The sequence below is a fragment of the Elephas maximus genome, chromosome 2, assembly GCF_024166365.1.
Source record: "Elephas maximus indicus isolate mEleMax1 chromosome 2, mEleMax1 primary haplotype, whole genome shotgun sequence".
In the NCBI taxonomy this organism is placed as follows: domain Eukaryota; kingdom Metazoa; phylum Chordata; class Mammalia; order Proboscidea; family Elephantidae; genus Elephas; species Elephas maximus.
The window spans coordinates 224,823,589-224,851,385 of NC_064820.1; the positions used below are offsets into that span (position 1 = coordinate 224,823,589).

At 47.1% G+C, this 27,797-nt stretch overlaps 1 protein-coding gene across 1 annotated transcript; it reads right to left on the minus strand.

Moving 5' to 3' along the window:
- Positions 1-27,249, minus strand: LOC126070590 (interferon-induced GTP-binding protein Mx1-like). The gene is made up of 15 exons (XM_049874913.1): positions 27,137-27,249; positions 25,468-25,543; positions 22,012-22,159; positions 19,046-19,238; positions 17,715-17,852; positions 16,212-16,366; positions 14,966-15,104; positions 11,967-12,165; positions 9,298-9,376; positions 6,674-6,796; positions 6,134-6,275; positions 3,786-3,944; positions 3,505-3,581; positions 2,045-2,296; positions 1-729 (listed from the first exon to the last, which is right to left on the minus strand). Exons 3-15 carry the CDS (start codon positions 22,135-22,137, stop codon positions 499-501), a joined length of 2,013 nt encoding a protein of 670 aa, XP_049730870.1. The 5' UTR covers positions 22,138-22,159; positions 25,468-25,543; positions 27,137-27,249; the 3' UTR covers positions 1-498.
- Between the last annotated feature and the right edge of the window lie 548 nt (positions 27,250-27,797).

Sequence of the window (27,797 nt, forward strand, 5' to 3'; positions counted from 1 at the left end):
TCTGGTGAAAACAAGTTTATTATAAACTAATACGATATGGCTCCTAGGAGTTTGCACACGCAGACACTAAGCAACAAAAACACCGGGTATATAAAGGGATGTTACAAAAACCAGGAAAGAGTCCTCCTGTGATGCTTAGCATACACCCGTTCTGAGAAAAGAGCCAGAGGGGGCTCAGAGAGGAAGAACAATCTGGAAGGCTGAACGCAGTTTTTCCTAGTCAGGAAAATGCAACCGTTCACCCAGTCCACACCGTATGCTCCGTAAGGGCGGACTCTGGTCTTCAGGCTTGAACTCAGGCTGCTTATCTGAGATCTTTGCAAGTGCTCCTGGGCTTATGGTTGGGCCATGACTGTGACTATAAGGTGACCTGAGGCACTGTAAGACCTGCTAAGCATTAACCTGTTAGTGTGTTCACAGCACATCTATTCGGGAAGGGTGATGGCCTGCACCCCTGGCACAGTCGGCAGGGAAACGGGGCTGAGCAGAGAGCCCACTTTAACCAGGGAACTTGGCCAGGCGGCGCCGAGCCTGGGCCAGCCGCGACAGCCGCTCCTTCAGGAACTTCCTCTTGTCGCTGGTGTCGCTCTTCTCCTTCAGGAGCCAGCTGTAGCCATCCTTGTCCTGCAGCAGCTGCAGCATGGCCTTCTGAAGCTCCTGACTGTACACCTTCAGGATGAAGAACTGGATGACCAGAGGGATGTGGCTGGAGATGCGGTTGCTGACCTCCTGCAAGAAGGAACAGGGCACAGAGAGGTTGGGGGAACTCTGCACCACCGGGATGGGGCTCGGATGCCACCGCCTGTTACAGGTTAAATGGTGTCCCCTCAAAATACGTGTTGTAAATCCTAACCCCTCTACCTGTGGGTGCAAACTCATTTGGGAATAGGATTTTCTTGCTTATGTTACTGAGGCCATATTCGTGTAGGGTGTGTTTGAAACCTAACCACTTTTGAGCTCTGAATGCAGCAGATTAGGCACAGACGCGAGCAAGCAAAATGGGGGAAAGACAGATGCCACGTGGAGATCACCAAGGAATGCCAAGAAGTACGCTAGAGAAACGGAGGTAAGGACCTTCTTCCAGAGCGGACAGAGAACCTTCCCCCGGAGCCAGCACCCTGAATATGGACTTGTAGCCTCCTAAACTGTGAGGCAACCAGTTTGAATTGCGAGGTGCCTGCATTCAGTGCCTGTTCCCCAGGATGCATTAGGTGACACTGCTCATTGTTTGAAATGTGATGTGGCAACCAAAGCAGGGTGTATAAAGAGCTGCTTCCATTTGCTGAGGTGCCACTGCATTTTGATACCTCCCTGAGGGAGTCACCCATGATCATCTCACTGTATACTCACCAGCACCTTAGGAAAAGACACCATTTGTTACCGACTGAGTTGTGACTCCCCCGAAAGATATGCTGAAGTCCTAACCCTTGTGCCTGTGAATATGACCTTGTCTGGAAGTTGAGTCTTTGAGGATGTGATCAGTTAAAGTTGACACTGGAGCAGGTGGGTCCTACTTCAGCCTTATAAAAGAGGAGAAGACACAGAGGCAGGCGAGAGACAGTAGAGGAAGGACCCCAAATGAAGATGCATCCACAAGCTAAGGAATGCTGGGTCTACCAGAAGCTGAGAGAGAAAAGAAAGGATCTTCCCCTAGAGACTCCCAAAGAAGCATGGATCTGCCAACACCCTGAACTCTGACTCCTAGCCTCCAGAACTGTGAGATGATGCCTTTATATGCTGATAAGGCCCCCAATATTTGGTATTTTGTTACAGCAGTTCGAGGAAGTTGATATGCCATTTCACAGAGAAGGAAGCTAAGGCTCAAGGAGGTTAAGTAACTTGGCCAGGGACACACAGCTAGACAAAGCCAGATGCCAGTGGCTCTAACCCACAACTATCTGAGCTTGTACAAAGGCTTAGAAAGGCTGAGAGATGGAGCTGACAGATGTTCACCTTACAGAGACGACGAGGCTAAAGAGAGAGTCACTCAGGAGAAAAGGAAGTGAAATGAAGGCCCCGTTCTAAGAGACATGGGCAAACCCACCTGATGGTAGGCGAGCAGGTGCTGAAAGATTTCCGCTATGGAAGACTCCATGGAAGGACTTGGTTTTGGTTGATAGTATGGGTAATTCTCTTTTTTCCTCTTCTCTTCCTCTGCGTCCTTCTCCCTGACCTTCTGCAGCGCGCTCCTGTAAACTTGATCCTGGCAGTAGACAATCTGCTCCATCTGGAAGTGCAGCCGGATGGACTTCTCAGCTTCCTTCTCTTGTTCTAATTTAATGTCCTCAATTTTGGACTACGGGAAAGGAGAAACACAACTACGTCTTCCTCAAGAAACGAACGCACTGGTGATGGCAAAATTCAGCCAATGTCAGGTTATCCGAGCTGTGTGAAAGTGGCACATGACCCTGGAATGGCCCTCTGAGTCCCACCTCGGCTGTCTAAGCTGGGTTCCCCTGTGCCGAGGGTCAGAATCACCCTGGAGCCTGAGCCATACCCAGGGGTGAGGACTCGCATGGGCTGTATTCTCAGGTCTGTAAGGCAGGTCCTTCCGTCTCTCAGGGTTTTCTAACCAGATGCTAAGGACTAATATATCCACCAGAGGTTCACAGGATAAACAAAAACAAAACAAAACAAAAACCCGTTTGCCATCGAGTCTGTCCAATTCCTGTAGGAGAGAGTAGAGCTGTCCCATAGAGTTTCCAAGGAGCACCTGGTGGATTAAAACTGCCAACCTTTTGGTTAGCAGCAATAGCTCTTAACCACTACGCCACCAGAATTTCCCACAGGGTAACCAGGGGACTGAAATTTAAGTCAGTCAAATTCTGTTCCATGGTCTTGGAGTTTCAAGAAAGCACTGCCAGAAAGCCCTGGGGACAGCCCTCCCAGAGAATGATCTGATCCTCCCGGCCTCACCGAGGACACAAAGCCAGGCACTCACATCACTTTCCTCTGTTAACTGCACACCTTCCAAGGGAGGTGCTCCTAGTTATGGATGAGAAACAGGCACAGGGAGGATCAGGGGCTTGGCCCGAACTCTCCAGCTGGTGAACGGGGGAGCCCTTGATGTGAGGGTGGGTGAGTCTGCTCTCTTGACCGCTCTTGCCTCCCAGGGTGGGGGTCTCCTTTCTTGAAGGACACCATATTTACGTCTGGTTTTCCCCATGAGTTTCTGAATTTGGGGATTTTTTTTCCAGAAGTCACCATCTTCGACATTCACTGTGACTCTGTTTTGTCCCTGTGGTATTAAACATTTTATAATTTTCAAATTCTCTCTCTTTCATTGTTTGTGACTGGCAACTGGTTAACTGTTACATCATTAACTGGCACGTTAACTGTTACAGGTTAACTGGTAACATGACTAGGAAGACTCCTGAGTGAGCCTGAGTGTTTGCTTCTCTACATATACAATGGGAAGATGACGCTGAAATGGTCTTAATCCAAGAAATCTCTTTTACAGAATTAGACTTAATACAGAGTTTTGAATAGCATGCAGTCAGTTACCTTGGCTGTTCTATGCAGGTTAAAGAACTCTTCAAAATTCTTTTTTGAGACAACTGTGAAGGCAAGCCGGACCATATCTGATCAAAGAAAGACAAGAAGTTCAATGTTGGCCAAATCATTCATAAGCTTCATAAATTGCAAAAAATAAGAGGATAAAATGGAAAGAAACAAAGGTTCCTTTTTCCCGCCCTCCTTCACATCCCCCTGTCTTCTTCCTCCCCTCCTCCCACTACTTTCCCCCCATAGAAGCCAAATGCCTAAAAGTGGCACCAAGAACTCACCAGTCACTTCGTGAAGCATTTCCATAGCTGGGGCTTCCAGTTTTTGGATCTGTTTTTTTATAATCTTCTCAAACGTCCGAAAATTCACAAAGCCTGGCAGCTCTCTGCCACGATACTGATTTTCAAATTCCGAAATTTCCTCATGCATAGCATTGTAACCTATAATCAAAAAGAATCACTCTGAACGATTTTCCAGAAATCATCCTGCAGATTGCAGGGCTTTCTGAAGGTGCCCAGTGGCAAGAGAAACTGGCAGATTACAATTCAACAAAAATTCAAGGATTGCAATAAAGAAAAGCATTCAGGATAAACGTCCTTTGTATTCTCAAGGAACCAAAGGCGAAGCCAGAGTATGATGCCGGAGGACAACATAACCAGATACACAGAGTAGGACATAGTCTGGAAAAGGTACTTGAGGATGAAATGTTGGAAATCAAATTTGATTTTTACCAAAGAACTCATCTCATTAGCCACAGTAGTTATGGTCTATACAGTTCTCACAAATACCAAAACAGCGAGTATTGAACCAGCCTAGTTTGACCTTGGCTGGGAAATTCTCACCCGTGTACGTGCAGGTCTGGGACACCATTCCTCGCCGACACTTCTTATTCTCTAACTTTTTAATTCAAACATCCTAGTGGTTATGGAGTGGCATTTCACTGTGACTTTGCTTTGCACTTCCCTAAAGACTGGAGCCCTGGTACTGTACTGGTTAAGAACTTGGCGGCTAATCAAAAGGTCAGCAGCTCAAATTCACCAGCCTTTCCTTGGAAACCCTATGGCACCGTTCTACTATGGGGTCGTATAGGGTCGCTTTAAGTCAGAATTGAATCGATGGCACCTGACAACAACAACAACAGCAAAGACTAATGAGGTTAAGCATAATTTGTGTACTTATTGGCCCTCTGAATGTCTTCACTGGAGAAATGTCCATTCCAGCCCTTTGCCCAGTTTTCACTTTGGTTATTTGTCTTAGGGGGCTTGCCATAAGTCCTTTTGATAATAAGCTGACTGAGCAATCATAAAGGAATTGCCGGAAGGCCAAGACGCTCAACTTCCTTGAGAGGGACAGAGTGACCCCTCCCCAAACGGACAGACCCACGCAGTGGGCTCCACCATCTGCTCTCTGGACCTAGCATGGAATGGGGTCGATGGGGTGGAGATGTAGCATGTGACTGCCCCAGAAATGAGCACAGGGCTTCCTAACCGTTCTCCCAGCAGGGGGCTCTGTTATTTAACCCATCCCATCCTCGCTGCCCTCTGCCAGAAACAATGCACTCAAGGATGTGGCCTAACAACAACAAATCACTTAATTTATTGTCGATATTTATTTATTACCCAAAGCCATGGTGAACTGCGGATTTGAACTTCTGGTCCGCTGATGCCAACTGGACTCCTGAATCCAGTCGTGTGAGTAAAAGCAAAGCTACATAAAGGTTCCTCGGCCCCGGGGCTTTACCCTTGGTCGATATATCATTTCCTTATCATTTCCTTTGTCGTTAGCTGCTGTCACGTAGGCCCCTGACTCCGGGCAACTCCAGGCACAACTGAAGGAAGTCCTGCCTGGTCCTGCGCCATCCCCATAATCAGCTTCGGCTCGAACCATTGTGATCCATGGAGTTTTCAGTGGCTGATCTTCAGATGTAGATCTCCAGGCCTATTTCTCGTCCATCGTAGTCTGGAAGCTCTACTGAAACCTGTTCAGCATCATAGCAATATAAAGCCCCCAGGGACAGACTGGCGGCTGCATGAGGTGCCTGGATGGGACGAAACCAGGTATCCTGCGTGGAAGGTGAGGTTTCCACCACTGAACCGCCAGTGATCTCCTTAGGGCTTCTTAAAATATTATAAAGTAGTTTTCAGGTCACATTTTCTCCCTTTTCCAGACTCTTGAGAACCCAAAGATGCAAGGACAGTATCTATCATGCAATTTTACCTTCTTTTTACCACCTTTCCTCAAAATCCATTCGGAGACACATTAGACTTCACGACCCTGACCATTAACCGAGAACAGGTGTGGGCTATTTTAGTGGTGGTGCCATTGGTGACAGAATGACTATGGTGCTTGCGTCAGGGCAATACTCCCAGGTGACGAGGGCTGATGTTTCCAGGAGCTGGGGCTGATCTGGGCTGACTCATTTGCCTTTTCTCTCCAGGTGTCCTTTGAAATCAGTGCCCCATGCTCTCTGGGTGCAGTCCAGTGATGTGGAACAGAGCAAACACCAACGCTTCTGCCGGGCCTCAGCCCACTAACTCCTCACTCCGGCATGCACACCAACGGCATCGCCACCCTCTACCGCCTCAGTCTGAACCCAACACCCAGGTTCACAACGGGACCTCAAACTCACCGTCCTGGAAATTCTTTTCAATTTCTTTACTCCATTTGAGGAACTCACTTCGGATTTTTGTAAATAGCCGGCTCTGATTCTCCCCCACTGACTCTTCTCCTTGTACTAAAGCAAGAATGTCCTGATTAAATGCATTGATTTTCTGGCAAAAAAAAAACGCAAAGTAAAAGCTGAGATACTGAAAATACAAGTAATGAGGATGTTGGTGGGCGGGTGTGCATGGAGGATGGGCCACTGTGGGATCGTGGGAAAGCAGAGGTGTTAGCACAGACCCTCCAAGCCTCCCCTTACCACCTGTGGGTCTCAGGTGAGTGCTCACCTGGAAGGGTCAATGCCTCAAAGGGGACCATCACATGAGAGACATGCCCTCACTGTGGACTCTGCCCCCACAGTCCCGTCTGTCTCCTCCATCCCCCTTTTGGTATGAAGTGGAACAAGGTGTGCAGATCAGCTTTGGGGAGGGGAGAGGTGCCTGAGCACATGACCCCTTTTCAGACAATGTTGTGTGAGTCTCCACCTAATGCCGCTGGCAGTACTCACATCTATCAGAAAGAACATTTTCTCGTTCTCATCCTCGGGGATGTCCACACCGTACTTCTGTAACTCCTCTGTTATTTTCTGGTGACTCTCCTTGATTTGATTCTCTAACTGGGGCAGAGATTTCTGCAGAGAGCAGAGAGAAAAGGATGGAAATATATAATGTGAACAGGGTGTGAACAGGGACACACACGGTCTGCAAGGTACCAAGAGGCCGAGGGCAGCCTTGACTTCTCAGTCTCCTCTAAAAGGAAGGAGTTTCAGACAGACAAAGGGACAACTCGGGCCATGGCTTTCCATCCAGGTCTCCCATGTTCTCCCTCTAGTGGGCACAGCCTTAGGCTGACACTGCCCTTCTGAGTGATTCCCCGGGCCGGATATGAGCCACGCAAGGAGCACCTCCACCTGGGATCTTTTTAAAAAAAATTCAGATGAAATTCACATATTGCAAACTTGACCATTTTAAAGTGAACCATTCAGCAGCACATAGTACACGCACAAGGGGTAACCCTCACCTCTCTTTACTGGGAAAACATTTGGCCACTCTAAAGGGAAGCCCCACAGCCTTTCAGTAGATGCTTCCAGAACCTCCCCTAGGCACTGGCACCCACCTGTCTGGATTCCATTTCTATGGATGTACCTATTCAGGATATTTCACAAAAATGGAATCAAACTACCTGTGAGCGTTTGTGTCTGGCTCTTTTCACTCGGCTTAATATTCTCCATGCATGGTGACTTTTTTACACCAGCTCTCTGCAGGGAGATTAGAAACCCTCCTGTCTAGTGGGTTGTTGAAAAGTGCCTATTGGAATAACGAGATCCCACAACATTTACGTGGTTTTAAACAGATGAAAAGCCATCGAGGACTTCTGTCTGGGATATGCTGGCTGGCCCCCCACTGCAGATTGCTGAAGATGGCTGTTAAGATAAAACAGAGCATCAGACAGCTGACAGAGGTCACAAAGGGGCACACTAAAGCCAGGTGGCAGCAGGACCCGGGGGACAGCGGAAGGCAGCAGGGAAGCTGATCTGCCTTCAGGGCACTTGTTTAGGTGAGACTGCCTGAGCTGGACTTTCAGAGCCTGAATTGGTGTGTGAGGCAAAGAGAAGGCCCCAGGTGGGCCTGCTCAGGGTGGGGCACCCTCTTTCTGCAGAAAAGCTACACTCTCCTTATAATACCCCTACCACCAGCTGCTGTCTGGTCAGTTCCAACTCATGGCACCCTCATGCGCATCAGATTGGAACTGTGCTGCATAGGGTTTTTAATGGCTGGCTTTTTGGAAGTAGATTGCCAGGCCTTTTTTCCAAGGTACCTCTAGGTGGACTTCAATCTCCAACCTTTCAATTAGCAGCTGACCATGTTAACCATTTGTACCACCCAGGGACTTCCTCGTTGTAATAAAAAAAAAAAAAAAAATTTTTTTTTTTTTTAGTTAGGTAGAAATAACTCCTGGGGACTGCATGGAAGACCTTGAACTCTAGCCCTGAGGGGATAGAAAGGTATTATCTCCACTGAGAATCTGTAACCCAAAGCCAACCCTTTAAGAACTCTGCTGCCAAATCCCACTTACTGAGCAGCGCCTAAAACTCAAGCTGAGACGCTAATATGGTTCAAGCCAAAGGCCCCCTCAGTGGCCCGGCTCAGTGGTGAGGGAGCCCATCTTCCACCCAGGCGTCTACATACACCCACAGATCAAGTTCCAGAAAAGACAGGCTCCCAGCTGAAACTCCAGCCCCAAGTCACAGGCACGGGGGTGAAGCAGCAGAGACAACCAGCAGACCCAACCCGCCAGGGCTTCTGACATTGGAGTCAACAAGGAAGTCTTTACAAAGGATTGACAATGTGAAAAACGGAAAGCTGACGCCCAGGCAGGTGAGAAAAAGAACCACATAGAAAGGAATGGAGAATGCTGTAGAAACGAAGAGTGTGAAAATAAACATGATCCAGAGATGACAATGGTGGCTGGGAATGAGCGAGGATTATTCATGACACTCTTGTTTCAGTAATTCATAATTAGTTATTCAGCGAATGGTTAATTAATTAAATGGCAGCTGTTTAATGAATTAGAATCAAGATGTAATTTTTCTTCAGGCCCCTTGGGTATCATCTATTGCCACCCCATGAAATGTGGTCCAGGCAGTTCAGCATCACTGGGAGCTGGTGGGAGGTGAAACTCCCAGGCCCGCCCCGGACCTACTGATCAGACCCCTCACTGCAACAAGACCCCAGGGCATGCAGGGGCACACTGACGTTGAGGCCACCCGCAGGGTTCAGCAACGTGATTGTTGGATAGTTTCAGAGAATAGACACCCAGGTGTGTACTTTCACAGATGTGGGTGGTGTGTACTTACCCAGATGTGGGTGACGTGTACTTACACAGGTGTGGGTGGCGTGTACTTACACAGATGTGGGTGGTGCGTATTCACACAGATGTGGGTGAGGTGTACTCACACAGATGTGGGTGACGTGTACTTATGCAGACGTGGGTGACGTGTACTTACGCACATGTGGGTGGTGTATACTAACACAGATCTGGGTGGTGTGTACTTAAGCAGATGTGGGTGGTGTGTACTTACACAGATGTGGGTGGTGTGTACTTAAGCAGATGTGGGTGACATGTACTTACGCAGATGTGGGTGATGAGCTCGGTGGTGAGTCTTTCTGCCAGAAGTGGAACGGTGGCCTTCCCTTCCTCCAGGAGAACCCTGAAAGAGAACACCGCATGGATGTCCAGCCTGATGCACCCTTAAAACCCAAGTCTGCATTCCTTACGTAGTCAGAAAACGAAATTCAAGGTATATCCAGTTATGTCGGTTGAACAAAATGCTTTGCAATTGGGTTCTAATGAATACTCTTGTTGGACCATATGGAAAAAGTGGATTTTAATGATCTTGGATATTTCAACAATGGTATAGAATTATCCCTTTCTGCTGATATAATAAATGCGTCTCTCTGGACATCTGACGACACAATAAAAAAGAAAAAACTAAACGAATTGCTATCCAGCTGATTCTGACCCATGGCAGCCCCACACGTCTCAGAGCAGAACTCTGCTCCCTGGGTATTTAGTGGTTGGGGTCTTTCGGAAGCAGATCACTGGGCCTTTCTTCTGAGACACCTCTTGGTGGATTCAAACTGCCAACCTTTTGGTTAGCAGCCGAATGCTTAACCCTATAGAACAGGTCTTTATAAAAATACACATCACGCTTGGAGATGTTTTCATTGCACACACAGACACACCCCAGTATGTGTAAACGTGTATCATATAATAGCTATAATTCTTCATAAACATGTATTTTCACTTATTTTTTACATAAGTGTGTCTATGAACACTGAACTGGAGACAACACACCCTCCCTCAAGATACGTTAATTCATGTACTGCCTGGAATCAGAAGCCAAAACAAAATATTTTAAAACGGAAAATACTGATAAAATTCATTAGATTTTAAATGATGAGAATATGTAATGTTTACAAGAATCTAGGAATAGGGCCTCTTCTCACTGTATCCAAATTTCTGTTCACAGTGTGAGCTCTCTAGGAAGGCACTGGTGGATCAGTGGTAGAATTCTCGCCTTCCACATGGGAGACCCAGGTTTGAGTCCCGGCCAAAGCACCTTGTGCACAGCCACCATGCGTTTCACAGGGGAGGCTTGCATGTTGCTATGATGCTAAACAGGTTTCAGCGGCGCTTCCAGACTCAAATGGATTTGGGAGAGGCTGGCAATCTACTTCTGAAAATCAGCCAATGAAAGCCCTAAGGATCATAACCATCCTGCGGTCGCCATAACTCAGGGGCCGGCAGTCCAGCAGCTAACTAAAAAACTACCACATTAGAAAGGGCTTTTAGCATAAAAGGCAGCAGAGAAGCATGAGTTTACATGCCTGTTTTTGAGAAAAACAAAGACCTCAGCCTCAGGTTACACACCTGTCCGCTCTGAATCACACCTCACAGCAAGGCTTTGGCATCGAGGTGGGGCAAAGGTTAAGCATTCCATTGCTAACCAAAAGGTCAGCAGTTCATATCCACCAGGGGCAGTTCTACGGTGCCCTACAGGGTCACTAGGAGTTGGACTCGACTTGGTGGCAGTGGTAAAGGCAGGCTTCTGGGAGGATTGACCGTGAGAGTGTTTATACCGCACGGGCCTCCACAGACACGCATGCCCGCACAGGGATCTCGGTAAGCAGGTTGTATGACTCTTATTCTATCATCAACACCTCTTCCTACCAACAAATGGTTCTACTACAGCCCGTAATGGCGCAAACACCATGCGGATTCACTGTGGTCTGTTTATACGATCCCCTGATTTGTGACATTTAGAGTGTTTCCAGTTTTTCACCATTATAAACAACACTGTACTGAACATCCTCTAGCTGACACCACTGCACAGCTCTGATTACTTTCCAGGGTAATTCCTGACTATGGAAATCTGAACCACAGGGAAGTACCTTTTCTAGGATGGTAAGCAATACAAAAATCTGTGCTGGTCACACCTGCTCCCATCAGCCCGTGTGAAAACCCATTCCTCCTTTCCTGCTCACCAACCCTACGCCTTCTCACCATTTTATATCCAACCCATTTTAGCAGTCTTTTCTATTTTTCAGATTAGGTATTGGTGTCAGAAGGGTCTTCCCCACCCTGGGATTACGACCACCCATCCACATATTCTTCCAGGATGCTTTGGCTTCTCTTTTATATTTAATTTAAAAATTCAACTGATAAGCCTTTTGCTATAAACTTTAAGTTAAAGTGCTAAATAAGGGCACCATTTGAGTTCTTCCAAGTATTAAACAATTATCCCAGTATCATTCCTTGAATAAGCAAAATGACAGCCCATTGATTTGAAATGGCAGGTTTATCATCTAGTAAACATATGTATTGGAGTCTCTTTCTGGGCTTTCTAGTGTTTTGATTTTGTTCTCTTTATGTTTTTATTCCTTTTCCGGTACCACACTATTCTATTACTTGTAGCGTTATTCACTGGTGATGTAATTCCCACCTATCCATCCATTCATCTACCATATCTATCTTTCTACCTACCTAGCTACCTAACTACCTACCCAACTACATGCCCATCATCCATCCGTCCGTCCGTCTGTCCATCCATCCATTTTTGCAATCCTTTGTTAATTCCCCTTTTATTCTTCCAGGCAAGTTTCATAATCTTTGCCAAGGTACAAACACACTCACACACACAAACTCCACACATCAACTGCTCATCAGTGGCAATGTCCTGAGTAAGGGACAAGCGTCTTGGTTTCAGTGTTCCCTTGATAGCCCACGGAAGTACATACCCAAAATGGTCATGGTCCTCAAAGAAGGCCTGCTCTCTCCGCAAGGCCTCAGCCAGGCTCAGCTTGTCCTGGATGTCCTGCTGGCCCCGGCACTTGACGATCATGTAGCCCTTCTTCAGGTGGCAGACGAGGTTGCGCACCACATCCACCACCTTCTCCTCTGTGCCTTTGTCCACCAGGTCAGGCTTGGTCAAGATACCTGAGAGCCGGAGAGGGTCAATTAGAGAATGGGGATAGTCACGATGTGGATGACAGCTTGCTCTCCTGGTCATCAGCCTCCCACCCTTGCTAGAGGGCAGACAAGAGCCCTGCCAGAATTGAGGTGCAAGGTGGAGCCCCTATCTAGTCAGAGAATTACAGCCAGGGCATGTGAAGACAGGGGTTCCCTCTGCGAGCAGCTATGGGGGCTCCTCGGGAGGCTTCCTTCATCCATCTTGGGCCCTGTGCAAGAGAGATAGCCGCTCATAATGACTTTTCCATTTTGCTTCTGGCAAATGAAGAATTCCCTCTCTAAAGCAATGGTTACCAAACTCCCTCGTGCAGCCAGAGTCATCCCAAAAGTGAGAGCTAGTATGCAGAGTCTCAACCCCTGCCCTGGAGATCCTGATTCAGGAAGCTCAGTGGGATCGAAGGACTGACATTTCTAAAATTTCTCATTATTTCTGATTCAGGCAGTGCCTACTCCCACGCTGAGAAACACAGGTCCAGCCTGGATCTGTGACATAAATGTGGGGCCCAGTGCTAAATCAGAGTGTGGTGCCCCTTGTTCAAATATTAAGTATTTCAAGATGGCTGCAGAAGGGCGTTATAGAGGCGTGGATCCCTGTGTGACTGCATGGGTAGCACACCCATGAAGGTGGCCCAAGCCTAACCACGGGGTTTATTGTGTCCACTGCTCCTTGCTTCCCTGGAACTGAAAGTCCATCCTGGGGAAGGCCAGCAGCAGGACAAGCAAGAGAATGAAGGCCAACATGCTAAGGATGGCGGAACAGGAGCATGAAAGAGGTCCTGACAGCTTCACTGAACAGCTGTGCAAATGTGGGCTGCCTCTACCCAAACTTCTCGTGAAAATAAATCGCCATTTGCTTAAGCCACTGTAGTCAGGTTCTCTGTTACTTGCAGTCAAATGCATTTTTTTTTTCATTGTGCTTTGGGTGAAAGTTTACAGAGCAAAGCAGTTTCTCACTAAACAATCAATACACACATTTTTCTGTGACACTGGTTGCCAACCCACGATGTTACAACCATCTCTCTTTCTCCACCCTGGGTTCCCTGTTTCCATTCAGCCAGTTTTCCTTTTACTTCCTGCCTTCTAGTCTTTGTTTTTGGGCTAGGGTGCCCATTTAGTCTCATATCCCCAACCCCCCAGTGCCGTCGATCATATAGTCTCATATACATAACTGAATTATGAAGCACTTTCTTCACGGGTGTTATTGTTTGCCTTATATACCAGTCTAATCTTTGGCTGAAGTATAGACCTGGGAGTGGCTTTAGTAGTGAGTTAAAAGGTTGTCAGAGGCTGTGCTTTCGGGGTTTCTCCAGTCTCTGTCAGACCAGTAAGGCTGGTCCTTTTGTGTGTATGTGTGAATTTGAATTTCGTTCTACATCTTTCTCCCCCTGTATCTTGGAGCCTCTATTGTGATCCCTGTCAGAGTATTTAGTGGTAGTAGTCAGGCACCATTTAGTTGTTCTGGGTTTAGTCTGGTGGAGGTTGTGTGTAGTTGTGGTCCATTAGTCCTTTGCATTCTTAACTGATAGAATTTACCTTCTGATTTTACTTTGCTCTTGGACCGCACCATGACTTCTATAAGCAGGTTGATAGGACTGCTAGAGATTGAATGGTGTACCCCGCAATAAACATGTCGAAGTCCTAAACCTCGGTATAAGTGAATATGACCTTGTTTGGAAATAAGGTCTTTGAAGATGTTATCAGCTAAGTTAAGAGGAGGTCATACTGGAGTAGAGTGGGTCTTAACCCTATCTGACTCATATCTTAGAAAGAAGGTACACAGAGAGACAGAGAAAGGAGGGCCACATGAAGATGCATCTACAGTCAAGGAACACCTGGAGCTACCAGAAGCTGAGAGAGACAAGAAAGGACATTCCCCCAGGGCCTTCAGAGGGAGCAAGGTACAACTGACATGTTGATTTTGTGGTAGTTTGTTACAGTAGACCTAAGACACTAATACAAAGGTTAAGAGTCAAGCTGTGGCATTTAATCAGGCCCAGCTAACCAGCCTAAATGGGCACCAGACCTGGCAGCTTGGCAATTCTTTTTTTTTTTTTTTTAATTTTTATTGTGTTTTAAGTGAAAGTTTACAAATCAAGTCAGTCCCTCATACAATAACTTATACAGACACTACTATATACTCCTAATTCCTGTCCCTCAATGAGACAGCACACTCCTTCCTTTGACTCTCCATTTTCGTGTCCATTTGGCCAGCTTCTGATCGCCTCTACTCTCTCATCTCCCCTCCAGACAGGCGATGCCAACATAATCTAATGTGTCTACTTGATCCAAGAAGCTCATTCTTCACTAGTATCATTTTCTATTCCGTAGTCCAATCCAATCCCTGTCTGAAGGGTTGGCTTTGAGAATGGCTCCAGTCTTCGGCTAACAGAAGGTCTGGGGACCATAACCTCCGGGGTCCTTCTAGTCTCAGTCAGACCATTAAGTCTGTTCTCTTTGTTAGAATTTGGGGTCTGCATCCGACTGCTCTCCTGCTTCCTCAGGGGCTTTCCGTTGCGTTCCCTGCCAGGGCGGTCATCGGTTGTTGCCAGACACCATCTAGCTCTTCTGGTCTCGGGCCAATGCAGTTTCTGGTTTATGTGGCCCTTTCTGTCTCTTGGACTCATAATTACCTTGACCTTGGCAATTCTTCTGTGATGGATGCAGGTCCACCACTCCAAGTGTGTGCCAAGAAACACCTAGCTGAATTCAGGAGATGCTTTTCCATTCTGAAACCACCCGCAATCCTTAGGTTCTCCCCTCTTCTTACCTATGGTCCTGTCTCCATCAGGATCCACCTCCTGAGCCATGCTGAGCGCCTCTGTGGTCGCAATGTCCACGTTACTCGGCACCACCACCAAGCTGATTGTCTCCTGCTTGTGGATGTACTTTCTAATGAGTGCTTTGATCTGTAAGAAAATGTGAGGATGTGACGCGTGAATACTGTAAAGGAGAATAAGCGTTACATAGGTCCTGACCTTGTATTTGCCATAGGCCCCAGAGTCCCAGGGGAATATCCCCAAAAGAAGTAACACAGAGAAATGAGCCCACAAACATGAACTGGTCACACCTCCCCAGTCAGCATTATGAGAAACTGTTCTCTGAGGAAGAAGCACAGCTACTGGGTCAAGGAAAACCGTAAGTTTGTGATGGTTAATTTTATGTGTCAACTCGGCTACGCTAGGGTACCCAGTCGTCTAGTTAAACACTAGTCTGGGAGTTGCTGTAATTTGTAGGTGTGGTTAACATCTACAGTCCTTTGACTCTAAGTAAAGGAGATTACCCTCCAAAATGTGCTTGCACCTCATCCAGTCAACTGAAGTCCTTAAGAGCAAGAAATGGAGTTTCTGAGAAGAGAAGGAATTCTGACTCAAGACTGGAATAAAGACATCGTGCTCGAGCTGCCAGCCTATTGCCTGAACTACGTATTTTGGATTTGCCAGGCTCTACAATCACATGAGCCAAATTCTTCAAATGAATCAATGTCTCTGTGTGTCGGTGTGTGCAGCTAGGCGTGTGTGTGTGCACAGACACAGACACACACACACATATCCTATTGGCTTTTTTCCTCTGGAGAATCCTGACTAATACAAGGTTTTAGCTGATTAACTAACCCCTAAGACCTCAGACCTGACGGCCAGAAAACAAGATGCCAAGTGAATGGGTTGATCATTCCCTAAACCCTCAATCCACAGAGTGAAATTCAGTCATCCTCAAATATCATTCTGCCCATTTCTAAGGCTCTCTTGTCCCACAAGAATTCCTTCCTACTAACCACCACTTTAGATACGCCATGAAATAGAAAACACAAAAATAAATCCTATTTCCCATGTTGCTGATTAGCCTCACTCTCCAGAGACGGTCCCTTGAGACTTGACCAAGGACACGGTGACGCAATCCCCTATATACACCCCCAAATACTCACTGTTCAAAACTCAGCCTTCACCTGACTCTTGCTCTAATGCAGCACTCTACCCTGTATGTCCCCCAAGGCCATACACAGCTGGAAGTCTCACCTGTCGTCCAATGTCGGCCGGCTGATTGCCCACAGCCACCCTTGTTATACCAGGAAGGTCAATCAATGTCAGATCTGGGACATTAGGGGAGCTGATTTCCAGATTAATGAGTTCCTGACTGATCCCCGTTCCTTCCCCAGCAATGATGTTCTGGGCTAAAGAAGAGGAACAAAGGAAAAATTGAATAGATCTTAGGTGAGAAGTGTCTCCTCACAGGGAATGCTCTGAAAGCCCGTCCATTCATTATGATTCATAGATAAAGCCATATTAGGAGCAGATTCGATTTACTGTGATGGGAGCTACAAGGGTCCTCAAAGGATAACTCAGTATATTCCCCACCAGAGGCCAGAACACTCTTGCAGGGCAACCCATTGGACCCATCTTAATGGAAGACACCACCCTGTACCCCCGCAAAAGTGAGCAGTGACAGAGTTCTTCGTGGTGTTCCAGCTACATCCCTCCCATTGATGGCTTTGAGATGTGTTTGTTATCCAGCAAGAGGTAACTGATGTGTAGTTATGTTGCGTTTTCTGTCACAGGAAGCCAACCTAACCCTAACTAATACAAAATCTTGTTTCATCTATGACATTATTTAACTTTTCCTAAAACAGTCAACAAATCTTAATTCATGCCCCCTCCTTTATAGAAGGCAAATCCATTCTTTCCTCCTGTTGGCAATTTGTTCATGCCACTTTCATACCTTCCCAAATGACTGAAACTTCATGATGCCAGGTGCTCGGAAAACATTAAAATCAACAAGGAGGAAGGTATTTATCTGGAGCCCACACACAATGGAGCAACAAGATAGAAGGAGCCTGGGTTCCTGACGCCATCTCACTCACACTTCCTGCTCTTTGTTAAACATTTGGAACTTATCTGCATCTATTATAGTGCAATGTCCCCCTTCAGATATTTCAAGTTGATCAAACTGATCTTTTTTCTAATTTGCATTTATCAAGACCTGCCTTAAGTGAGCCTAAGGTAGGATTATGCAAATGCATATATTCTCCCCAGAGGAAAAGGCTCACCCCTTTGAGTAGGGTACAGTCATGACCCATTCAGGCGTTTGGAATTTTTTTTTTATGAGGTTGACAGGGGAAAGGGGTTCCCTGCCTCCCACTCCCCAATTCTTCTTATATCAGATTTTTGGAATGGTAAGCCCCCTGAGAAGGGATGAATCCTTCACATTTGGAGACAAGGTTTACAATTTAAAATTGACATCATTCTCAGTAACTTTATCCCACCCTGGGCAATAAATTACTGATGTCATATCTCGTGTACAAGTGCTGATCTTTATGAGGGTGAAAGAAGAAAAAGTGTAAGGGAGCTAGGGGTCTGACGAGGAGGAGAGAGGGCGAGAAGGAGGGTGGGCTCCTAATGGGTCAGGAAAGCTCAGAAAGGGGAGAGTGGGAACAGCCACAGGGAGAGCCCAGCCACCTGACAAGGTTGGGCCAGGCGTCTGGAGGTGATGAATATGGTGATGTACAAGCAGAGGGTACTTACCTTTGTTTATTTCCTCTTCCACCTTCGAAGGGTCTGAAATGTCGAACTCCAAGTCCTTGTAGCTGACCTTCCCTCTCCAGCCTTCTTCATGCCCAAGTTTTCTCAGTTTCAGCACCAGGGGACATCTCGTAACAATACCTAGGAGGCCATTTCCACATCAGATCCTACACTCTACTCAGAAATCCCCTGTGGTGGCCTTGGACCACCATACAGGTGACTGATCCCCGGGGTTCTCAATTTTCTTTATTCACAGTTGGAAAGACTGCTAAAATGCAAACTTCCAGGTCGGAGCCTCTGATGCATTCTGCCTGGTGTGGCCCCACAATATGCATCTCGAATACCATCTGTGCTATGTTGAATACTGTTCCTCAAAATCCATGTCTACTTGGAACCTGAGAATGGGATCTTTGGGGAAAAACGTTCTTTGCTGATGTAATTAGTTAAGGTGATGTCACCCTGGAGTTGGTGGGCCCTAGGTCCAGGGACTGCTGTCCTTATAAAGAAAGGGAGAACAGACACCCAGACACAGTGGGGATACGGCCATGTGAAGACGGAGGAAGATTGGAGTGATGCACCTACAGATCAAGGAACTGGCAACAGAAGGCAGGAAGGGGCAGGAAGGGCAGGAAGGGGCAAGGAAAGTTTCTCCCCTAGATCCTTCAGCGGGAGCACAGACACCTTGAATTGGGACTTCTAGTCTCTAGAACCCTGAGACAATAAACCTGTTGTCTTAAGCCCCCATGTCCAGCACCCACGGGGGAGTCATAGAGGGTCCAGGCAGCTCTTGTTCATGAATGATGGATTGGAAGCCACCACCTCACTCTTCCTGCTCATGCCTGCATTCCACCACCAGTTCAGGTGACAAATTGTGGTGGGAAATCCCCAAGCTTATGCCAACATTCCCCCCTGGCCCCCAATATACACACTCCATTCACTTCCAGAGGCCCAGTGTCCAACCTGGCCGTCTAACATGGGTCAGATTTGTACATGAGCAATCCCTTGAACGAGGGACAAGTCCCCCATACTTAGAGCTTCTTTCTAAATCCTCCCTATCTTCCAGGTCAAGGTCCATCTCAGGTGTGACCTCCTCCCAGAGCCCTCACGAGGACTCCACCCTCAGGGCTATTCTTGGCCTTGTAGCTCAAACACATCCCTAACTTGGGCACCAATCTTTGTCCCCCAAGATGGAGGGCAAGTTCTGAGAAGGGCTCGGGAAAGATGCCCACGTGCACGTGGTTCTGGGCTGGGGACCAGGAGCACTTATTCAACCTTCCACTACCTGCAAGTCACACACCCCCGGAGAAACATGCTAGGAGAGAGTGAGTTCTTACCGCTGCCCCTGGGCAGGGCGACGCCCGACAGAGCCTCCAGCACTGAGCTCTTCCCGGAGCTCTGGTCCCCGATGACAGCGATGGCGGGCAGTGCCAGGTCCTGCTCCACGCCCAGGGCCCGCAGGGAGTCGATGAGGTCGATGCAGGGGCGCACCTTCTCCTCATACTGGCTGCACAGGTTGTTTGAGGCCCCCTGGGGAAGGCAGACATAAGAACCGTTGTCAGGCCTGCCAGTCGTGTTCCATCATATATATGTTCCTGTTATGGTTTTTATACGGGAGCAAGTCAGCTGCAGTTTTCATCCTCTATAGTGGAGCCCTGGTGGTGCAGTGGTTAAGTGCTTGGCTGCTAACCTAAAACTGGCAATTTTAATCCACCAGACTCTCCTTCGAAACCATATGAGGCAGCTCTACTCTGTCCTATAGGTTCATTATGAGTTGTAATTCATTCAACAGGAACGGATATATTTTCTTAATGTGGGGCCCTGGTGGCACAGTGATTATGCGCTCAGCTGCTAAGCAATAGTTCAGCAGTTCCAACCCACCAGCTGCACTGCGGGAGAAAGATGTGGCAGTCTGCTTCTGTAAATATTTGCCGCCTTTGGAAACCCGTGAGCAGTTCTATGCTGTCCGATAGGGTTGTGTGAGTCAGAATCGACTCAACGGCAGTGGGCTTGGTTTTTTGGGTTTCACAGAAGTGTCAGAGTCCCTGGGTTGTGCAAACAGTTAAGTGTTTGGTTACTGATGGACACGTTTGTGGTTTGAGTCCTCCCAGAGGTGCCTCTGAAGAAGGGCCTGGTGATCTACTTCCAACTGATCACAGCCACTGAAAGCCCTGTGGAGCACGGTTCTAGTGTGACACACGTGGGGTCACCGTGACGTGGGGTCGGCTCGAGGGTAACTGGCGTAGTGGGCATCAGGTCACTCCCACAGCATTCCTGGGAGCTGGAGACTCCAGGCGTGTTCCTGGGAGCTCAGCGACCTGCGGCTGTTCATTCCTAACAATGGGACTTGTCAACAGGAAGACCCAGAGAACGAGGAGGGAATGCCGTAACAGGAGTCTGCCCCCTAAGTGATGGCACCTAGAGAAGGGAACCTGAGTCACTAAAAAACATGGGAGGAACTTCTGTTTCTAGCTGTGACAGGGTGACTGGGGCTAAATTTCCTTTTCCTCTTGACAATCAGAAAACTGGCCAAAATAGATGAGAAAACAGTTTTCTGACGTTGCACAAGAGGCAGTAAATGGCTGCGTTGCTGCTGTTGGCTGCTCCACGTTGGCCCTCCACTCATGGCAAAATCATTGACAACTTCAGTATTTTCTCCGTTTACCATGATGTTGCTTACTGCTCCAATAAGCAACATCATGATAAACCTCACATATTGAAAATATTTTGAAATATGGAAAATATTGGAGTTATCAAGGATTTCATTTTATTTGGATCTACAATCAATGGCCCTGTAAGCAGCGATCAAGAAATCAAACAATACATTGCATTGGGCAAATCTGCTGGAAAAAGCCTCTTTAAAGTGTTGAAAAGCAAAGATGTCACTTTGAGGGCTAAGGTGAATCTGACCCAAGCCATGGTATTTTCAATCACGTCATACGTATGTGAAAGATGGACAATGAATAAGGAAGACCAAAGAAGTAATGCCTTTGAATTATGGTGTTGGTGAAGATTATTTAATATAGCATAGATTGCCAAAAGAACGAACAAATCTGTCTTAGAAAAAATACAGCCAGAATGCTCCTTAGAAGTAAGGAGAGTGAGACTCCGTCTTACTTACTTTGGATACATTATCAGGAGGGACCATTCCCTGGAGAAGGACATCATGGTTGGTAAAGTAGATGGTCAGTGAAAAAGAGGAAGACCATCAATGAGATGGACTGACACAGTGGTTGCAACAATGGGCTGAAACACAGCAATGGTTGTGAGGATGGTGTGGGGACAGGCAGCGTTTCGTTGGGTTGTACATAGTGCACTATGAGTCGCTACCAACCCAATGGCACCTAACAACAACAAGGGCTACCTGTACCTAGAAGAGGAATTGCTGGGTCACAAGATGTATCTCTGCTCAACGTGACTGGAAAAGGGCCTAAGCAGGTGAAGCACTTTTCGCAGCACCTTCAGGGTGCATGCCCCTGCGGCCGCTCACCCAGCAGGCACAGACAGGACACAGGAGGGAAGGCATGGAAACGGAAAGTTATGCTAGTGGCGGGGAAAGATGGGTGGGCCTGTATGTTTTCCTGTGCCCTTCAGCACGGTTTTTAATACTAATGTAAAATACTGTTGAACATTATTCACGAAATTGGAGCCATTCTGAAAGGGACTATCCATCCATGGTTTAAAAATACACAACAGCAGTCAACTGAGCTCTTCCTGCCTGCCCGCTGTCACCTGCATTCAATCGGCGCCACAGCCACGTGACGTTAACACTGTCACGCTCCCCACGGAGAGACGGAAACCAGGCTTTCATAAAGGCAAAAACAGACATCCAAGCTTACACAGCAGGCTGTGCCAGCATTGGGACCTAATTCAGCTCAGACTGATTCCGGAGCCTGCGTTTGGTTCCCACAAAAAGTATGGCTTGATTCTGGGAGCAAAGACAGCATGTGGCTCCCTGTGGAGGTGTTGTCATGACGCTACCTCAGAGGGTTTGTAGCTGGAGAAGGGACCAGGCCTGGGGCAGGCGATAACTCCAGGCTCAGGGGCCCAGCGTTCAGGCCAATTCCTACAGGAGCCAATCAGCGCCTCACCTGGTTCCCCAGACCTGAATGGTACCCCAGCCAGAGTCAGCTATGGCAGAACGTCTGCATTTGGCTGCATTGGCCCAAGCAGAGGCAGCAGAGAATTCTCATCCTGCCTGGGGAAGAAGAGCCCAGCAGACACCACGGGCAGCAGCGTCGTTGCTGATACAATGGGCACAGCTCAGGTCAGAATGCACAGAGAGCTTCAGACAACAGCTTACCCAGTCCTGCTTCTTCTCTGACATGTACGTATCATTTGCCATATTGGCATCTCCGTTTAGTAACAGAAGACGGTTGGTTGTAGCAGCTGAATCGGGTGTTGCTTTTTCTGCTTTAGAACGCACCATCTTCTTCCTTTGTCAATGAAGCCTGAAATCAAGCAGATCAATATGAACAAAAACCAAAAGCTTGGTAATATCTACTCGTGGAACCACACCCATCACTAGAAGGGAAGCTCCTTGAGGGAAGGGACTTGGACAACTTTATTCACAGTGAGGTCCCCAGAGCCTAGAAGAGTGCCTGGAATACAGTGTCAGCTCAGTAACTGTCTATCGATGGAGAAATTAAAGGAAGGTTCCGGAAGAAGCAAACGTGAAATGAAGAAAAATCCTACATCTCAGCTCAGTCGTGTTCAAGAATACCCTTCCATACCCCAAAAGGTTTTGAAAAAATGGTATTTTATGTCACAATTGTAGGCTTGAAAGTGAAAATTTTTTTCACTATAAATTTAAATAGTTGTAACAATACAACTCCTCATGTACTTAAAAAAATTATATTTAAAATAAAAGTGTTATAAAACTCTTTCAAATGTGAGGCCCTGTATAAGTAAAGCATTACTGAAAAAGAAGAACAAAGTCAGAGTCCTCACACCATCTGATTTTGGAACCTATTATACCTCCACAGTAGTCAAAACAGTCTGGGACTGGCAAAACAACAGATACATAGACCAATAGGACAGAATTGAGAATCCAGACATAAATCCATCCACACAGGAGCAGTCGTTACTTGACAAAGGCCCCAAGTCATTAAATGGGGAAAAGACAGTCTCTTTAACAAATGGTGATGGCATAACTGGATATGCATCTGCAAAAAAATGAAACAAGACCCATACCTCACGCTGTGCACAAAAACTAACTCAAAATGGATCAAAGACCTAAATATAAAATCTAAAACAATAAAGATCATGGAAGAACTCCAGGAGCCCTAATACATGGCATAAACAGTATACAAAACATTACTAACAGTGCACAAACACCAAAAAAGAAACTAAATAACTGGGATCTCCTAAAAATGAAACACCTATGCTCATCCAAAGACTTCACCAAATGAGTAAAAAGATTACCTACAGACTGGGAAAAAATTTTGAGCTATGACATTTCCGATCAGCGTCGGATCTCTACAATCTACATGATAATACAAAAACTCAACTACGAAAAGACAAATAACCCAATTAAAAAATGGGCAAAGGCTATGAACAGACACTTCACCAAAGAGGATGTTCAGGCAGCTAACATATATATGAGGAAATGCTCACGATCATTAGCCATTAGAGAAATGCAAATCAAAACGACAATGAGATTCCATCTCACTCCAACGAGGCTGGGATTAATCCAAAAACTCAAAATAATAAATGTTGGAGAGGTTGTGGAGACACTGGAACACTTATACACTGCTGGTGGGAATGTAAAATGGTACAACCACTTTGGAAGTCGATTTGGCACTCCCTCAAAAAGCTAGAAATAGAACTACGATACGATCTAGCAATCCCACTCCTTGAAATATATCTCAGAGAAATAAGAGCCTTTACATGAACAGATATATGCACACCCATGTTCATTGCAGCATTGTTTACTATACCAAAAAGATGGAAGCAACCAAGGTGCCCATCAACGGATGAATGGATAAATTATGGTATATTCACACAATGGATACTACGTATCAATAAAGAACAATGATGAATCCGTGAAATATTTCATAACATGGAGGAATCTGGGAGGCATTATGCTGAGTGAAATTAATCTCTTGCAAAAGGACAAATATTGTATGAGACCACTATTACAAAAACTCAAGAAATAGTTTAACCAGAGAAGAAAATATTCTTTGATGGTTACGAGGGTGGAGAGGGAGGGAGAGGGAGGAGTATTCACTAATTAGACAGTAGACAAGAATTATTTTAGGTGAAGGGAAAGACAACACACAATATAGGCGAGGCCAGCACAACTGGACTAAACAAAAAGCAAAGAAGTTTCCTAAAGAAACTGAACGCTTCGAAGGCCAGAGTAGCAGGGGCGGGGGTCTGGGGACCATGGTTTCAGGGGACATCTAGGTCAATTGGGATAATAAAATCTGTTAAGAAAACTTTCTGCATTCCACTTTGATGAGTGGTGCCTGGGGTATTAAACACTAGCAAGCAGCCATCTAAGATGCATCTATTGGTCTCACACCACCTGGAGCAAAGGAGAATGAAGAGCACCAAAGACACAAGGTAAATATGAGCTCAAGAGACAGAAAGGGCCACATAAACCAGATACTCCATCAGTCTGAGACCAGAAGAACTAGATGGTGCCCGGCTACAACGGACGACTGCCCTGACAGGAAACACAATAGAGAATCTCTGATGGAGCAGGAGAACAGTGGGATGCAGATCCCAAATTCTCATAAAAAGACCAGATTTAGTGGTCTGACTGACACTGGAGTGACCCCAGAGGTCATGGTCCCCAGACCTTCTGTTAGCCCAAGACTGGAACCATTCCCAAAGACAACTCTTCAGACAAGGATTGGACTGGACTATAAGATAGAAAATGGTCCTGGTGAGGAGTGAGCTTTTTGGCTCAAGTAGACACATGAGACTATGTGGGCAGCTCCTGTCTGGAGGGGAGATAAGAAGGCAGAGGGGCACAGGGGCTGGCTGAATGGACACAGGGAATACAGGGTAGAGAGAAGGAGTGTGCTGTCTCATTACAGGGAGAGCAACTAGGAGTACATAAAAAAAAAAATTTTTTTATAGTACATAAAAATAAGGTGTATATAAACTTTTGTATCAGAGACTGACTTGATTTGTAAATTTTCACTTAAAGCACACACACACAAAAAAACTCTTTCGAATGTAGCCAATGGAATCTAAATATGGTAATTAGATACCCAAATCTTTAGTTAAAAAAAATATGAAATCTTAGTCTCTTACACTGTTCCTTTGATCCTTGAATTCATATTTTCATTCCATTTCCCCCATATAACTCTATCCTAATCCTATCCATTTGTTTTGGAAAGCATTTAATTGACCACTTTATCATATATGTCTGAACTGGAAAAAATACACATGTATGTATGTGAAGTAGTCTCTGGGTGATGCAAACAGTTAACATGCTAGGCTGCTAACTGAAAGGTTAGAGGTTCAAATTCACCCAGAAGTGCCTGAGAAGAAAGGCCTGGCCATCTACTTTCTTAAAAATCAGCCACTGAAAACCCAGGGAACGCAGCTCTACTCTGACACACATGGGGGCCACTGGACAGCAACTGGTTTCTATGTATTAGAATTCATTTCTTAAAATTTTCTGGAACCCTAAAACTATAAATGCTAAATTTTCAGCATCTAATAATCCTAGATAAAAGTAAATGAAAAGCTCTCCTATAATAGGCCATGAATAATCTTATAAAATAAGAAAGCACTAACTTACTTCCAGCAGGAGGTTCCTTTTATTTGAAGAGGTAACGTTGCACCGAGGAAAATGGAGAAATGTTCTCTGACACCTCCTTGAAATCATGCAAAATATACAAATTAGACCAAATGCGGGGGGGGGGGGGCGGGGAATAAATGAGAGTACTCCCCAAGTTCATTCCCACTGCTTTCAGTAGTGCCGAGGCACCCTTCCAGCAGTGATGCGTTGAAGTCATGCGTATTTCCCTAGAATCCTTCCCATAAGCCTTGAATATTTTAATTATAAGATGCATGTCTAAGGCTCATAGCCTTGCTGTACGTTCAGCGCAAGGATCAACAGTTAGTACCCATGCTCTGTTTGCTTCTTCTCAGGGCACCCTCCCCGTGAGCCACACAATCCTTGTCCATAGGGGAAGGCTGAAGACCCAAGGTTGTTAGATGGATAGATGGATGGATGGATAGAGCTATAGTCATAGTGCCTGCCGCCCCACTCTGCAACTCTCTCTTTCTCCTGAAAGTGCTTTTACCTTCCCAAACCCACTGGCATTAATTTTTTTTTTTTTTTATAATTAAAAGGGCCGAACATCTTGTTCTTAGACCAAATGGTTGTAAACCCCAGGGACCACACCCAGTGTGAAGTGGGTGCGTGGGCGGGGCAGGAGGGCCCGGTCCACAGCTGGGGAGGGGCCTGGGGTGAGCTAAAGCAGAAAGCTGAGATGACATCTTAGGAGCTGGTTGAGGCTGACAACTAGTGGTTAGCGTCATTTGACACTGCTTCCAGTAAAAACTTGATTCAAAATTTGGCTAAATCATTCCTTGAATTCCATACTCACAGCTAAGCCATCACCCAGGGCGGTGGTCGGGGGCGAGGGGCATGGGTGCAGGGCTTAGCAGCTGCCTGGGATCCTTCCATAAACTCCCAAGGACGGTCGTGCCTCTCTTCCTCCCTCACAACCACACCACGTCATCCTCTTAAGCTACTATGAAGATTGGGAATGGGACTCCCCCAGTACCCTCCCACTCGCTCGGGGGAGGGAGCCCATGGGAACCCAGTAGCCCTCGGCCATTGCGAGCGGAGGCTCTTCTGCGCATGCCCGGTCTGTCTCCAAAGGACCCTTTTTCGCGAAGGGTGGCTCTGTCACCCAGCGCATTCTTGACGGACCCTCCGCTCGACCCTCCCCTGATTCAGCAGGATCTGTGCAGACCCCTGGAACGTGCGCCTCCAAGTAGCCGCCTAAAGCTGACTTTGCAGTTCGCACTCGCTTGCAGGCATAGACACCCTGATAAAGCGCTGGCCTGCGTTTGCAGCAATGGGTTCGAAACTTTCTCACAGCGCCCCCCCTCCACCTTAACCCGAGTCCCCTGGACACCCCCTCCTGACCCTCCATCCCCTCCACCTTCTGCTCCGCCCCCCCCCCCCCCGCCACCAAATAAAAACCTCCTATTCCAGGGCTGTTTTTAATGGGGCTTCAGCGCCCTCAGCACGCTGTTGGTCAGAAACAGAACCAAGCGCAGTCCGAGCCCCCGTCATCACTGCTGTCGTTATTATTAGTACTATTACTAGCGCCCGCTCCCCGCAATGTCCGCACTCCCGAGCGCTCGGCTTCCCAGTCCCGCGGCCGAACGCCCCTTCCCGCGGTACCCACTCCCGGGCTGGAGATCAGCGGACCCCAGGGCGCGACACTCACCGGTCTCCGCGCAAGTCACCAGGCTCCAGGTCCGGGCGCTGGTGGCTTTAAGCCCCGCTTGGCGCCGCCCCCAGACGCGGGGAAACGAAACTCAGCGGCCAACGGGCCTAGGCGCTGCGAGATGCTCACCGCTCACAGGCAGCAGAAAGGAAACCCAGGCGCCGAAAGTCAGAGCGCGGGGGGCGGGGCGCTTGCGCAATCTCAGCCCAGCACCTAGTGGGAGTAAGACAGGTTCTCAAAGTGGGGACCCGGACCAGAAGCCTCAGCATCTCTGGGAATTGGGGGAAATATAGAATTTGGGGCCGCACCCCAGCCTGTTGAATCAGATGTTCGGGGGGGGGCGCCAGAGAGCTTTGTTCAACAAGCCCCCTGGATGATTGCGGTGGGCAAGAACCGCTGCCCCAGCAGATGAAAGGATAAACAAAAAAAGGTGCATACGCAGAATGGAATACTAACAAGAAACCAAACCCAGTGCCTTTGGGTGGATTCCGACTCATGGTGAGCCTATAGGACAGAGTAGAACTGCCCCATAGAGTTTCCAAGGAGCGCCTGGTGGATTTGAACTTCTGACCCTTTAGGTTAGCAGTGGTAGCGCTTAACCACTACACCACCAGGGTTTCCAATGAGTGATAAAAGACATGGATCAAGAACAAAGATGAAT